Source organism: Anser brachyrhynchus (assembly GCF_964034855.1).
Source record: "Anser brachyrhynchus genome assembly, chromosome: 3".
Lineage (NCBI taxonomy): Eukaryota > Metazoa > Chordata > Aves > Anseriformes > Anatidae > Anser > Anser brachyrhynchus.
Genome location: NC_137696.1, coordinates 56,358,810 through 56,375,039, shown reverse-complemented (window position 1 = coordinate 56,375,039; position 16,230 = coordinate 56,358,810). Strand labels below are relative to the sequence as shown.

Below are 16,230 nucleotides of genomic sequence, written 5' to 3'. Positions count from 1 at the left end.
CTTCTAACTCATTGTGTCTTTTGCAAGTTCCTCTGTATCTTCTTCAAGTCGTCCCATGAAGACAAAAGCTCCTCACGTGAATAAAAGTCTTCTTCAGCAAAATTCCTGTTGCATCAAGGCTGACCAGAGTTCTGCCAGTGATTTCATTAATGTCAGAATTTCACCCAGATACCTGCCCCAGCTATGGAGGTAAAAACATCGCATTGGCATAAAAGACACCACAGGGTCTTCTATATACAAAGGTGAACAGGCCAAGTTTTGAAAGGCCGTTTATAAAAGAATAAAATTCTTGATTTTTTACTTTATACTGCAACTTGTTTTCAGATCCACATACAAACCTCCAGACTCCACCAGTGGAGAGTTTTCCATTACCACATAAATACCTGATTCCATGCATTATATACCTTGAAAAAATATCCTTTTCGTGGTGCTGAATTTCAAGGATGCAGAGAATTCCTACGTTATTGTTCACAATCCATGTACTGCAATCTCAAAACCTTACTATCCTTCAACCAGCCATTGCTGCTCTGAGACGCTGCAAATTGCAATTAACCAGTACATTCCGTCGCCAGCTTGCTACAGACTAAGCAAGAGCTTTTAAGTCTAATTATGTTATCTAGTAAGCTCCATTAACAGTACAAATAGCTTTGAGGCGCTTATACCACAGCTGCAACTATGGAATATTTCATTAGAATAAGCGCAAAAGGGAAAAGTTGCATTTACTTCGGCAAAATCCCAGTACAGCTGCAAATACACTCGATATTTGTCAAGTATAGGGAGAGTTATTAAGCGACTTCAAAGTCCGTAAAATATGCTGCTTACCAGCAGCACTTGACAAGTATTTGCTTCCCCTCCGGACCTGGGATCTGCCATCACAGGTTCCTGCTAATAAGGTCCTATTTGAAGGTACCTAAATGAAATGCACACAAACAACGAAATATACGCATCAGCCTGAGCGAGGGGGCTCAGCTTGCACTTCAAGTAACTGCTGTGCACGGCGTTGCCTCCCAAACCTGTGCCCAGAGGAGGTCCCACCACACGCAGCTCATTTACCTGGGCACGTGCCTGGCTCCAGTGGGCTTCCAGCAAGGGCAGTGGGATGAAGAGGACACCCTTCCTCCTCCCCATCACGGCAGCTCCTCAGCAGGAGGAAGGCAGACGCAGGCATTTCATCACCTTTATGAAGAACACCTCGTGCATCACAAGGACAGTGAAGCCGTCACCGGGCCAACCTACTGCCATAGCACCACAACCATTTCTTGGTTTATGGAGCTGCTCCCAGTGAGGCGCTCCAGTATCTACATCCGTGCTCCCTAAGCTTTTTAGATTACGAATTACTGTAAATCCCCGGAATTTAAAACCCATCTTTTCACTTAGCTGACAGCTCATGAGTGGCTCTGCAGGTGACTATTGTGGACATATGGACCATGGCCAACAGTCTACAGACACCCACTTGGACACCACTCATCTAGTTCACTGCTTGCCTTTCCCAGCAAGGGTTTGAAAGGAACGAACTTCTACGTACCAAAAAGTTGAGCAGTGAAAGAGGCACCAGGGCTACCTTTTCCTTGCTTTCAGGAAGACAGCCCTAAGTAAGTTTACACTCAGTTCACACAAAGATTCATTTTGCAGCAGCGAAGCCTAGAAACTCTTTAAAAACCTGAAATCTGAAGAACACTGATAACTCGCAGTGAGAAGAGCTTCTGTCTTCCCTCAGATAAGTTATTATTTGAGACCCAGAACAAGGGTGGCTTTTCATATCTGTGATTGTGGCGTAATACAAAACAGTGCAGTGAGAAGAGATAGCAGTGCTGGGAGCACCCACAGCAGCCAGCAACTTTACAGTCACAGGACGATTCCTCCCTGCAAAGCAGGCTAACCCTAAGACAAATGACTTTCACTTAGCTTTACCAGGAGAAAAACAACAAATAAATAGCTCTGTCTTCCCAAGAAGGAAAATAGGTTGCACAGCCAGAAGAAACCCATTAGCTGTGTGAGAATCAGACCTTTTTCTGCACCGAACCCCAGCATGCTACGCTGTTGGTTTGGCCTCTTCCAACACTCCTTTCCAGGCATCCAACAACCCTTTGCTTTTACTAAATGCAGTACTGAAACCTGCCAGAAAGGGAGAGAAAGGGGCTGTTCATGAAGTACCGACTGTCCGCTCCCTGCGGACTGGCAGCACTGACCCTGCCTGCACGCCTGGGCTGAAATCCTCCACGGGGAAACTGCGCGCGCGGCCGGGTGCTGCCGGACAAACGGCGAGCTTCTGCGAGGGAAAGGAGCGAGGCAGGCTTTGTTTGCTTGCTTAGAAATAAATAAATAAATAAACAAACAAACAAACCCCCTTTAGAATACGAACAGCAAAGTCTCCAGGGAGCAGAAGAAACTGCAAAAACTGCAGCAGCAAAGGCTAAGTAAGTTCTCTGCAGAGTTCAGCACCACTTGGGGTCAGGCCCCGCGGCACCTTCCCATAAGGGATTTATTTCTCCCTGCCCGTCGCTTAAACCTCCGGAGCACGAAGCCACCGCGCGCACCGAGCCCAGCCGCTCGCTCCGGGCGCGCACACGCAGCGCTCCGTGCCGACCGCCGCATTCCCGTGCGGCTGGAGGGCCGCCGGCTGCCGCACACGGACACGGGGATACCGGGGGGGTTTTGCCTTACCCCCCTCTCCGCCCCGGGCAGCAGCTGCCCGCGGTCGCCCCCGTCCCGCCCCAGCACCCCCCGTCCCCTCGGTGCCGGGGGGGGGAGGTCGGGGCCGCACAATGGCCCCATTGACGGCCCCAGCGCCGCCGTCCCACGCGGGTTTTGGGGAGGGGGCGGCCGGGGGGGAGGCACGGAGAGGGGCTCCGCGGCACCGCCGGCAGGTGCGGCACTCACCAGGATGCCCATCACGTCTGCCCACAGCTGCGCGAACGCCTCCGAGGTGCCGCTCTCCGCCGGGCCGCCCTCCCGGTCCCGGTCCCGGTCCCGGTCCCCCTCCATGCCCGGCCCCGCCGCCAGCCTCCGGCCGCCGCTCAGCGCCGTCTCCCCGCCGGCCCCGTGCCGGAGCCGCCCCGCCCCGCCATGCCGCCGCCCCGCAAACTTTCCGCTCGGCGCCGGGGCCGCCGGCCGTGCCCCCCCCCCACGGCCCGGCCCCTCCCCGCCTCCGCCGCGCCCCCGCCCGCCGCGCATGGCCGCTGAGGGGCGGCCGGGCCCGGGGCATGGCGGGCGGCGGGGTCGGGCCCCACCTGCGTGTGGGGGGTGAGGGCGCTGGCTCGGCCGGCTCCTGGGTTGTGGAAGGTTTGGGGCTGGAAGTGCCTCGTTTTCCCCGGGGAAGGAGAGATCTGAGACTGGCTGGCTCAGAGGAGGCACCGCTCTCCTCGTGGAAGGGTTGAGGGAGCATCGCCTCCACACGTGCCTCCTGCTTCACATCGCTGCCCCCCCGTATTGTAATAAAAGTTAAATAATGCCTCATTACAGGCAGCAGTAGGTGCTCCTGCTTCTCAGACACCAGCCCTGTGCCTGTGCAGGCACACAAGCACGCGTGTTGAGTAACGGCTCCGTGAGCGAGCAGCAGGCCATGGTGTGTTCGTAGTGGTGGTGTGCCTCGCTCAGCTCCCAGGTTGTTGTCTCAAAACAACTCAAAAAGCTCCCCCTTGGAGCTGCTGTTCACTGGAAGCACCGGTCTGTGCGCAGGGGGGTGAAAAAGCAACGAATTTAATGGGTACGCAGCTGTCACGTTAGCCAAGCGTTTTAAGTGCTCACATCTAGAGTGGTTTGCGGCACCTCCAGCGTCCCACCAGCTCTGTGCGCTACGTGCCCTGCGCAGGGCTCTCCTTCTGTAGCAGCACAACAGATGACACCATTTGTTGGTGGGACTGAAATAGCTTCTGGAGAAGGCATGAAGCAGCAGTGGGGCGCCTATGTGCTCCTCACCATCTCTCCGCCATCCCAGTCATGCTCCTTTTCTGCCCTCAAAGCTACGATTGCCTGCCTTACTTTGTAGGCCAGCTTGCTCGCACCAGAGAGAAAAAGCTGTCGAAACGCTCCCTTTCCCAGCAACTGCAATGCAAAGCAAGGAAGGAGACTTTTCTAAGCACTGCGTTACAGCTGCTATTGCTGGAGCGGTGAGTGGTGCTTACAGGACAGAGAAGAGGAGGTGCTGGAGAGAGAAACACTGAAGGAGAATTATGCCAAGAGAAAGCGATAAAGAAACCATCGACACTGTAGAAGTGTGCACATTAGGATGTAGGACATAAACTGTGTAATTTGTCGTATTACTGACTAGTAATGAGAAATAATGAAAGGCCTGAAACAGATGCAAAATCTCTGCTAATAGACCTTTACACTGCATGTGCCTATAAGCCTATGAAGCACGAGGATAAGGAGTGCAAAGTCTCTCTGTACTCTGAGATGGCTTGCATAACCCCAAACTGGTTTAATTAGTCAGGGTAATTTACTTAGTGACCCTCTGAAATCCACGTTGAACCACTTACTGTAGTAGTGCCAAACTACATGCAAAATATCTGAGCAAGGCACACTGTTCACCTCAAGATTTAAATAACCTGGGCTCCTCTTCCGTATACTGTTCCGTGTTATACCATCTTGTATTTTGGAGGCATATTTAAAAAAAAAAAAAGCAAGCTGCAGCACAGGGCCTAAGAAACCTCCTTACCGTGACTCACGCAGCAGTAGATTAAGATCAAATAGGTGCAGCGGGCAGCGCTCCTACTGCCTGGCTCCTCCCTGCTGCTGGAAGTCATTGCTCCGTGCAAAGATGACTCAACAATTTGCAGAAGCCGGTCCTGAACATCTGCACTCCTCAGCCTTGCAGTGCAGGTAACAGGAACTGGGTTACGAACCGCGGTGGTCCGAGAGCTGCTTCCTGAGCCATTAGGTCACCCCTTTTTGTGGCAGCAGTGACTTTCATCAGAGGAACATGACGCATAGCTGTGGCAGCCTTCCCCTCAGCCAGTTGACTTTAATTTATCTGAGTGCCAGAGCCTTTGATTTTTGGAAGGGGACACAAGGAAAAAAAAAAAAGTCTTGCAAAAATCACTCAACTCCAGGAGCAGTTGCTTTAAGAAACACAGTGACTTGAGCAAATTCTGACAAATCCATGGCAGGTTACAGTAGTTACATCTTCCATTGTTTTGCAATTACAACCCCTACTGCAATTCATCTTCAGACAGTCATTCACAAGATGCCACTTTCCCAGAGATTTGGTGACTATGACAAGCTAAGACATTACTTCCCCCTTCTCCTTTCCTCAGATAGCCCACCCATACCACATGGTTCCTCTACTTCAATGATGCCAGCGTCCTGTAGTAACAAGTCCCAGTGACATTTTACAAAAAGCCAACATCAACCAAACTAAAAAACCCTGCTGCATCAAGAGTATGGGATTTTTCAAACAAGCAGGAGCCCAGATCTTGCAAGGGTTTTGAAGCCCAGCTCTGGCTGCAGCCCAGCCTTTCAGGCTTTGGGATTTGGGTTGTTACAACTGCTATTAATTAATTCCAAATTTACTTCAGTTTAGTGAGTTAGAATACAGTTTTCATTTCCATCTTCACCTGTAGTTGTCTAGATAATAACACAAGCACCCACAAAGCACCATGTTTAAGAATTATGATGCGTTGCATCTGTATAAGCTACCGGTCAGAAATCAACCTTAGTCTGAGGTTTTGGGACACCTCTCAGGAGCTCTGGCCAGGCGCTTACCATCTGAAAACGGTGGGAAAGCAAAGCAGTGTCTGTACCCCCACAGGGCAGCGATGCTGAGGCAGCGTCCCGGTTCATCGGATGTGCAGTGCGTGTGCTCATGGTTGCACCGACACGCACCCCAGCACACAGGAGGCCCTTCCTCTGCACCCGTGGTGACAAAGCTCCCCAGGGCAAAGCCCCCCGGGGCTGTTCCCCTGCCACGAAGCTCTATGCGGGAGATAGAAATGGTCGGCACGGTACGGGGGCTGCCTTCGCCCAGCTCTGGTGGAGGCCCTGTGCATGTGAGCGTGTCCTACTGGCACACCGTCAGCTGAACGTGGGCGTGCAGTAAGTTTCCCACATCTACGTGCCAGACAGGATTAGCCAACTTGGAGAGCGCTCCCCTGTGTTCAAGGTAGATGGGCTTTTTGCTGGAGGGCTAATCAGAGCAGGAGCCCAGCGCCAAGTTAAGGTGGCTGTGGAGAAGCTTGTCTTTCTCCCTTCTTCACTGAGGGCTTAGGCAGCTGGCCTTCACCAGCTCACACCATCTCTGTAATCATTTCTTCACAAGCACAAGCCCCAAACACAAACCTCTGAGTCATTAAGAGGAAGGATCACAATCTCCCTCTCCTACAGCAGTGTACACCATCTCACCACAGCGTCACACAAAAATGACACCATGGTTTCAACAAAGCATTTAATATTCAAAAAAAAAAATATGCATCAAAATAAACTGGGAGAGATGACAAGTATAATCCGAACTGGATGCTCACAACTGCTTGCAACTGCGTAAGAGACTTCTAATCCAGGAAATCTGTACCACAAACAACCCCTAGGACTTTGATATCACTTGTAAACTACCTGCAACAGTATGTAAGGAAAGACCTGAGTGCCTTGGGAAGCGGATTGTGCCCCACAGCATAATGGACACCAGACTTCATGGGATCCTGATAGGTGACCCCAGGGAAGTGACTTCACGCTCAGAGGCCTGGCAATTAACCCCGTGTGCACAAACAAAACACAGGAGGTTTCTCAACACCACCACCACCACCCTGCCCAGTATATCAGGTCTACATCGGAACATCAAAGCTTCAGAGAACTAAATAAACAAGCCCTTTTATGCACAGAGCATAGGTGCAGGGGGAGGGAGAAGTAAGATTCCAGCTAGTCCCTACAGAACTAGCCCTAGAACTGTCTTAACACCAGCTAATTACAATGCAACGCTCTATTAGCAGTGATTTTATCGCCTTTCAGCTCTCTCCCTCTTCTCCCTTGGCGGGGAGAAATTGAAGCATGCAGAGTTTCACATCACAGCCTTTAATTTACACAGCAACCATTACCAGTTGCACGCTCCATCCCATATGCTTACCAGGATCCATACTGTAACAAGTTTGTCTTTTTGTCCTCATTATTATTATTATTTTGAAAGTCCTTCTAAAGTGTCATTTCTTTTAATTCTCACCTGTTACTTTATTTTTAAAGTATTTTCCTTAAGAATCGTATAAATATGGTTATTATTCCTGGCGGTGGGGTGCCTTGAGAGGGAGTGCTCTGTGCATCACCCAAAGGAGCCAGCAGCTGTTCTCCAGCAGAAAGCAGATGTGCTGGCAGCCCTTCCAGAAAGCCTCTGCCATGGGGCAGGATGGATGCTGCATACCCAAACCATCAGCAAGCAGGCCGCTGCTCCGTGTCAGATGCTCTTGGTGCGTACAAATTGCAAGAGACAGATCTACCACGCGCATTTCCACATCAGACTGCTACGCACTCATGAAGCGATCAAGTTTCAGCATCCTCTGCCAGTTAGATAACTGCAGAAAATGCTCCTAATTTTAAAAGCAGTGCAAGCAATACTTATCCAGTGGCTTTAAAAATAGACCGTATTTAGACTAGATACTCTTCGCCGTACAGTCAGAAATCATTATTTATTCCTTTAGAGGCTTAGCTGTCAGCTCCCGCTGCTGTTGGCAGCGGGATGAGTACAGAGCGTCGTGTCGTGTAGCTACAGCAGCAGTGCCCAACACGAACCAGATGGAGTTAAGGCTGTATAATTCTATCAGTAGAAAGCAGTTATAAACAATAAATTGCTTTATTCTGGTAACAGTCTGAGCTCTCCGCGTTACACCACACCCGTCATTCCCCTAGATAGCAGTACCCTATTAGATTAAAAAATAAGGAGGGTGAGACACATGCCCAGGGAAGTCATTCCCGCGGTCTTCACACCGAGGGCTGGCACCACGCTCTGCAGACATGCAAATATTGCTTAGTTTGGCAGACTTCAGTGAAAATACAGTGGTTGTGACTCTGTGTGACAAATCATATGAGGAAAATAAACCTATGCCTAGCGCACAGTGAGAATTACAGCCCCTCTGGAACAATACCTTCCGAGCCGCAAGGAGAAGGGGAAGGTTCACATCCTCTCCTCCTGCACGCAGGTGTGCTCCACGAAGGCCCCTGATACCCTGTCTGACCTCCTTGGGCTGCATGGAGCACACCACCGTGTCCCTTAGCCCCAGGCACAGCACTCACCTCTCTGGCGAGGGGCACACACGTGTCCCAGGGACACCACAGCCACGCTCCCACATGGGCACATGGCTCAACGCTCCACAGCCACCCGTAGATCTGTGCACCATCCACCTACCAGCATGTCAGGCACTGCCTGAATGATTCCCAAAAGACACTCTTGCTTCTTTGTATTTTTTACTTCTGCCTTCTCCACCCAAAATCAGCATCCCCGCTTCTGCATGGGGAAGATGCCTCTGATACTTTGTTTGGAAAATATTCACTGTCAACATTTAAATAGCATTCGTTTTCTATTAGTATTTTCGCAGCAGTTTTTACAAAATGCTTTACAAGCCTTAATTAACTTTTCAGACAGGAGTTCGGCATCCTTTGGGATGTCTGGGGTAGTCTCCAAACTCTAGCTCACAGGAACTTGCTCAACTTCTTGTAGTCTTTTCGTAAGCATCTGCTACAAAAGATGCATACAACTATTTATTTATTTTTTTTTGTGAGAGACTTACAAAATCCACAGAGACAAAACTATTTAGCTCTGTGTCCTTTGGCTGCTCTTATTCCAAATAATTTTAGAACTGGGGAAATGAAAGAAGAGAAAAAGGAAGCCTTAGGACTAGGAATAAGACCTAGGCCTCTCTTTTTTTTTTTTTTTTTTTTAAAAATGTGGTTTCCTTTGACTCTTTTGTTGAAGCTCTTAGTAGGAAAAGGAGCCTGATGACCTCGTCCTAAAGCACATGATAAAACCAGCCAAGAATAAGGTACAACTTAGCGGCATGTGATAGCTGTGTATTTCAGAGATGCTCAACACTGACTCAAATATCACACCAAGTCAGCTGTGGCAGGGTGGGAGGAGCACGCGGAGAGGAGGCCAGCCTCATGCAGTGACCCGCTCCTCAAGGCCAGCCCCAACTGTTAAGATGAGAATAGATACACCTCAAGGATATTTTCCCTTTCAAAGGGAGATGCATTAAATATCTTTCCTAAGAGTAATACTTCCTGAAAAACAAAGCCCAAGAACTCCCGTTAAATGTATCATTGCAAAAATACTTAATTATGAAGTGCAAATACAGACCTGGAAAAAAAAAAAAAAGTTATCTGCTTCTTATCAAGGAATAGATAAAAATTTACAGAGCTGCCCCTGGCAAAATGTTACACTAAAGCCCATGTGGCACAAACACATCAATGGCAGAGACTTGCAATAAACCAGAAGATAAAAGGCGGTTTGAGTTTTCTTCCAGAGCAGAGCACTTCCACCCAAAAGCTCCCTGGCACACACCTCCCCCACGCTCCACTGAACATCCATTCTCCAATTTACTGATTAAATATCATCCCAAGCCTAACAAAACACAAATGATTTCTTCAACTGCTTCTTTGAAGGTTAACACACCGCCCCTCTGAACGAGCAGCAACCCGACCCTACCAGAAGCCTGACTTTTGCTCCTGCGAGGACCCAGTACTGAGCTCAGACTTTGCACTTTTTAAGCCTATCTCCCACGTCACGTGGATATTTTATTAGCAAAGGAGTAGGTGGACCTACTTAATATGGAAATAAACCAGCAAAGAAAAAACAAAACCAAACAACTCCTGTTTGATGACCTCAGCTAGCTACAGATGACAATAATAGACCGGTAACCAGATGTGGTTATTTGATGCTTGCTCACAAATAACGTCAGCCTAGAGCCAATTCTCCCTACTGCTACCACTGAGCAGAACATGCTTGCTTCAACCTCTTCTTTCAAAGTCACTTTCTGCTGCTAGGACAACTCCTCCTCCATTACCAGAGCTTCTCCTCTCACCTCCATTCCTGGAAACAGCTCAGCGTTATCAGTCTCCGACAGATGCAAAGCACCCCCTGCCCTCATCTTCTCTCACTTTCAAAGCAGCTGGCCCACCTGTCCTGCTAAACGCCTCCTGCCCGTGCCCCGACGTACCAGATCAAACCAAAACATGGGCGTCCTCCTCGTCTCAGAGCTGCGCCCTTGGGTTGGCTGACCTGCACGCCACCCGCTGAGCCCAGACACCTAAATTAAGAGGTAATTTATGGAAAAGCAAACAGCAGCTGGCTAGCAAGCAGCAGGCAAGCAGTTGTAGTACACGTGGTGCCGCAATTCCTGTTGTAATAACAAGTGTTCCAAACCTCACAGATGTCAGGAGCCTGAAAATTACACTTTCATTTAAATATAATGGAATTTTTAAAGTAATACTTTTGGAGTGCTTTAGCTTCAATTGTCTGAATCATCAGGGTGCACTTAGGTCACGCTCTTGTACTTTTACTGGAAAATATTTACATTTCTATCATAAAAAAAAAAACAGCAACAAATTGAGGTTTATACTTCACTTGGCTCCAGGTGGTAGGATGTTAAATAAATCATCAGGCTGGTGACGAAATCAGGAGCATTCACAAGACTGTGACAATGCAGTCAAGATGATAAGTATTTGTTTCAGCTGTGGCTGTAAACACGGGCATGAGCCTGATTCACAGAGCCCGTGCTCTCCTGGAGGAGCCTTTTTCTTCACTGCCTTGCAAGCTGTACAATCATTCAGGAGCCTCTCTCTCAAATCAGTTTTAAATTGCCATGGAAAAATACACTAAAACCCACTCTATGCTCACTCACAAGAATTAACGAGGAAGTGGAGAATCATAACCGACCCGTACATTTTATTTTCCCTATATTGTTAATGACACACCTAATGTTTCACCCCATAAAATTTCATTAACAGAGGAAAGAGAGAAACATCTCTCCACACGCAGGCACACCTGAAGATCTGGAAACCATGCATTTTACACCTATAAATTCACGGAAGGGGCACGGGATGCTTATTACTTGTGTAGCGCACCGAGGTGGAGAAGAGGAGGGAGAGTAATTCCACAAAGCAGCTGCTTCCAGTTAGGGCAACCCAGCTGGAAGGCAGAGGTGCCTGTCAAACTAATTAAAGTGAGGAGAAGCCGTCCATCTGAAACTGCAGCTTTTAAGCACTGGCCAACCCACTTCCAAGATGTAATAAAAAAAGAAGAAAAGTAAGCGAGAGAGACAAGTGGAAACAGGCTTAGGTATTGCTGAAAACATACCTCCGAGCTATTCTCTCGATAAATATTTTGGGAAGTTTCTGAACAGAAGGATTATTGTTACTGTGGTGCTGTGAGTGGGAGGAATTTACCCTCTACAACTCAACCAACTGCATCGATGATGATACAACAGCCCTCGAGGGCAATGAGCTAACGACGTTGGCTCCGCGTTGATGAAGTTTTACAAGGAAGTCATTTCGTTTAAGTACATGTAGAGTAGGCTGGTATTGCTAGTTCTCAGAAAAATGAGTCTTCATTTGCGAGGGTTTAATAATTAGGCGATTCTGGTTGAAGATGGCCAAAGACATTTCTGCAGTTCAATGCGTATCCTGTGGGCAACATATGCCTAGCAAAAAGTAATCGCAATTTGGCTTTTTAGAAGTTACCGATGCACTTAATCCCAGAATTGCATCACCCATTCCTTTTGACTTCTGGGGGAAGATGTGATTTATGAAAACAAACAACCATTGCTTGGGTGGATGAAGGTTAAAGGGACTGGAAAGGATGCAGTGATTATCTGAAAGTATGAAGGGTGTGTAAACTCCAAGGGGAAATCGGATTGCTGAAGAAAGCTCATGAGGGTGTAACTCAGGGCAGTGAGATAAATGTATGTGTTTTTAAGCTCTGTATGTGTTTTTAAGCATTGGCTCCCAAAACGATGACATTATTTGTGTATACAAAAGGAGATCTGGTCATTTCAGAAGTCATCCCTATTTGTCACTGAGGACAAAAATATGTGAAAGTAGACTGAAAGGAATGAAAGAAATTTGCTGCATTGGTGAAGGGAATATGAGAAATAGCACCAGTAACTCTCTATCTTGGTGGCAAGCCAGGTGACCTTCTGGAGTCACAGGATATTATCTGCCATCTCCACCACTGAGAAGGCAGCAGCAGGGGTGGTGAGCCCACAGGGCTCTGGGCTACAAACAGTCCATGACTTAATTTCACATGGCTTGGAGCTACATACATTATTTTGGGTGTTTTTCATTTTAAGGTGCATGCTAACTGGGCAATTGCCTAAGAAGTCTGAAAAGCCTGTGTGGCCCTTAAGTTTCCACTTAAATCTGCTTAGAATTTCTCAGCTGATCTTAATTACATCTGTGCCATTTAGGGAATATGTAAAAACGTGGTAAGATACCAGCAAGGTATTGGGCCTCATTTAGGTAATTTCCATTACTCCCCAGCTTCCTTTTTTTATGTATGTATATAAAAATTTTTAAACTCCAGGAGATAAAAATATTTCTTATATTGTTTATAATTATTTATTTATTTTTATATGTAAACAGCATGAGCAGACATTGTTAGGAAAAGACTGCATTTTGACTTGTAAAAGAGGCAGATTCCTTACCTCCTAAAAGCATTTTCCAAATGTTGCAATACCTTTTTATCTTCTAGCATTTTCCAGATAACATTATAGTAACAGACATGGACTTCCCATATTAGAAAGGAAATATAATTGTTCTCCTGGGTAGTTACTTCAAACAGCTTTCAGTGTATCAAACGTGACTTAAGCTTATGCCTTCTGTTGCCTGTACTTGCCCAGCTATTATTCATGTTTGTCCTCAACCAGAAAGGAATGCAACCAAGGGATCAGGACCCAGTTATTCGCAGCACCCCCAAACACACGCAATAGTATCCTGATCTCTACCATGTTCAAATGCATCCAAGGATTTTGGCAGGGGAGAAGAAGCAGTTTTAAAATCTTTCAGTGCTATTTCCCAAACAAATGTGTATGTATTGGTAACAACGGTAGAACAGCTGAATCGTTGTTACGTGGATGTATGAGCAATGACTGTAACAGGCTCCACATGTGACAAACAATTCATGTCAGTGTCAAAGAGCTAAACAGTATTAGAGGCTACTTAGTGTGCTTGGTGGTTTCAAATAAGCTTAACCTGATCACATTTACCCACCAATCCCCTGCTTGGCTTTAAGATACAATGATCTTGGCAGTAATATTGGCTGCTGCCTCCCTCCATCCCGGGTTCTTACTCCGCACCGCAGTAATTACAAGGGAGAACCCATAAAGAGGAGAGTTCAGGAAGGCTGAGGGAGGGCGAGTACAGGACTGGAAAGATACATCAAGTTACATAACGCTTTTTTTTCCACCCTATTATCTTGTACAAGTTTAAAACAGCCAAATGGATTTGTCAAGAATTAATTGTGTCAAATCAATCTTATTTCCTTCCTTGGAGGATAATTGGTACTGGATGAGAAGTAGCAGCAGATGGAATACAGATTGAATTTAATAAGGTTTCTACCTTATTCAACCCGGTCAGCTGAGATACCATTATAAAGTGGTACGCAACTGGTTGAAAAAAACACTTTCAGAGATTAGTTTTCAGTGGTCGGCGGCCAAAGTGAAAGAATATATTGAGTGAGGATCTGTTCTTCAATATTTTAATTAACGGCTTGGCTGGTATGATTGAGGGCATGCTCACTAGATTTATAGATGACAGAAAGCTCAGAGAGCTTGAAAATAACCGCTGAACATGAATCCAACATTTTGTCTTGTTGCAGAGCAGTAAGGTTCAGAGCAGAGCGTACCAGCACAGCCAGCAGGATGCACGACTGCATACCTAACGTGGAGTGATCCCCGCTCCGCTCACCAAGCGTGAGCCCCAGCTGCAGTCCTGGGTCATGCTTTCACCTGGCATGCACTAGACGTCAAGACACGACACCGACAGACTACTGGGAGAAAATGGAAAGGGCAGCCCCATGAACGAGAGGTCTATGAGAGGAGATTGGAAGGACTGGGGTGCTTTAGCTTAGACAAAGATTGCCAAAGAGTAGGATAATCATTTTCAAAAATGGAAAAGTTCCCTCCACCAAGAGGGAGAATAAACCTCTCTGTCTGCTGGGGTTAGGGCAAGAACGAACAGGTTTAGTTGCAGCAGGGGTGATGTTCAGGTTAAACGCTGGAAAAAGCCATCTAACAGCAAGGTTCATACAAGTAGTGGAACTGATTGCCTGGGGTCACTGTGGAGCCTTCATCACTGTCTAACCTGTTCTGGAGAACCTCCCAACAATCATTTTGGTACAACCGAATCTGCTCTGGGGCTTGGAGCGGGCTAAATAACCTCCTAAGATTCCTTCCAGTCTTTTTATTTTCTTAATACTTTCTTGTGTTTGTTTTAATTCTTTGAAACCAGACTGTGAAAGCCCCATGCACAGCAGCCAGCATTTATTCAAAAGAATATCTGAAAGCCATTCATGCCAAAAGGCCAACGTACAATGCTGCAATTTATGTATTTTGCTGAATTAGAGCCTAGAGGTATCAAGGATACCACAAAGGACATTGAAATGCTTTGTGTACTAGTGCCACAGGAATGAATATTGATGCCTGGAGAACTGGAAATGCTGTGATTTTGATAGTGACCTGAAGATCGGTCCCAGACTTTGCTACCACCTGGCCTGCTTTTAGTATTGCCATTTGCACAAGACGTTTGAATGGCCGTGGCAGCGTGTAACTGATATGATCGGGGATGACAGTTGCCAGAGGGACAGGCTGCTGCACCAGGGAGCCAAGAATCCCAAACTTAATACGCTTCATAAGAATAATCCTAGAAATTACAGCTGCTCGAGGGCAAGGGTTTTGTTAGTTCATATATACTCCAACTGAAATGCATTAAATATTTGTTTGGGTACTCCTACCTCTCTTGGTCTTAGCCAATGACAACCACCATAAAACGCAGCCTAGCTGCCTTTCCAAAAGTAAAATCATGCCTGGTTGCTTTACAGAAGCGATTTCTGGGGAAGCATAGCTGCCTGTCGGAACTTAAATGCTAGAAACACTTTGCAAATGTGGTTTTCCTGTGTAAACCAGGCATGCAAAGGAGCGTACAACCTTTAGCAGAAGTTGCACTCAAAACAGTTATTCTGCTTTTTTCACATGAGACTTGAGCATGTGCAGGACTTGAACGTGTTGTTGGTGTGCTGAGATTTGCAGAAATGATTAGGACAGCTACCTTCTTCTCTGAGACCTCCACAGGCACCAGGCTTTTGGAAACCAGATCCCCACTGAGTCTGAAGTCCTCAAACTGGACATTCGCAAAGTCACTCCTTTGGGAGCTGTGCAGAGAGAAAAGCCAAGGACAGGCAGACGTGTGCATTCGCACAGCTCCAGAGACTGTATTGCACAAACATCGTCACACATTTTGCATCTTTCAACTCCATATGTCATTATGAAATTGCATATAGAAACAAGACTGCTATTTATATAAGAATATATGCATACAATAACATCTAGGACTGTGTGTATACATAACACAACGTATGGGAGGCAAGCCAATAGCAAGTGACCAACCATCCAAAACAGAAAATCCAGCAGCAAGAAATTATTTCCCTGGATTGTGAATCCCCCAAACCTTCACAGGCCAGTTAGAGAGTGTAGCTCCCGCTTTTCACCCAGCAGTACATATGTTAAGTGCATTGCTTATGAGGAGAGAGCCCTCTCCACAATCCCATGGCCCACACTTTCTGAGGAGGGACGTGTAGAGGGAGTTATTAAGGTTCTGTCAATTAGACACAAGGCTGAAATGACATCCCATCTGCTCTACAAATGTCAAAGAGCTCGTAGCACCTGTCTGGGGGAAAAAACAGGAGCAAGAGTTTACCACAGGTTCAGATACTCCTGTGAAACAAAGGGCTCTTTGTGCTAGTGCTTTCCATAGCAAAAGTCCTTTGGAAAGTTTTGGAATATTTTTTGCAGTAGTATTTTATGTCAGTGGATGAAAAAAAAACAAGCATTCACACCCTTAAATGTCAGAGTGAGTTTTGCTGTAGCTTTGCAGGTGCAAAAGCTGTACCAAAACCACTAGTAGGAAAACATATCTGCCCTCCCCCTCGCTCCCCTCCCCGCTCAGTACAAGTGTTTAAAGAGGACCAAAGCTGGCAACTTACCCTTTAAGTACTTCATTTCCCTGCCAGAAGGGTCTAAAGCAGTTCCTAGCGAATCCTGGGTT

The 16,230-nt window shown here is 46.9% G+C and overlaps 1 protein-coding gene across 13 annotated transcripts in view; it reads right to left on the bottom strand.

Moving 5' to 3' along the window:
• SASH1 (SAM and SH3 domain containing 1) overlaps window positions 1–16,230 on the bottom strand; it is a gene marked incomplete at its 5' end in the record, with an annotated part of 518,822 nt that overhangs the window by 127,860 nt on the left and 374,732 nt on the right. For 2 of the 13 annotated variants that reach the window (XM_080584022.1, XM_080584015.1), the window contains one exon: window positions 2,881–3,117. The exons of 8 other annotated variants lie outside the window; for them this stretch is intronic. In XM_080584022.1, coding sequence (XP_080440148.1) covers window positions 2,881–2,985 — 105 coding nt within the window. Of the gene's footprint in view, window positions 1–822; window positions 966–1,053; window positions 2,636–2,880; window positions 3,118–9,995; window positions 10,077–16,230 lie in introns of those variants that run through there. 3 more of the 13 variants (XM_080584024.1, XM_080584023.1, XM_080584025.1) reach the window with 3 other exon arrangements.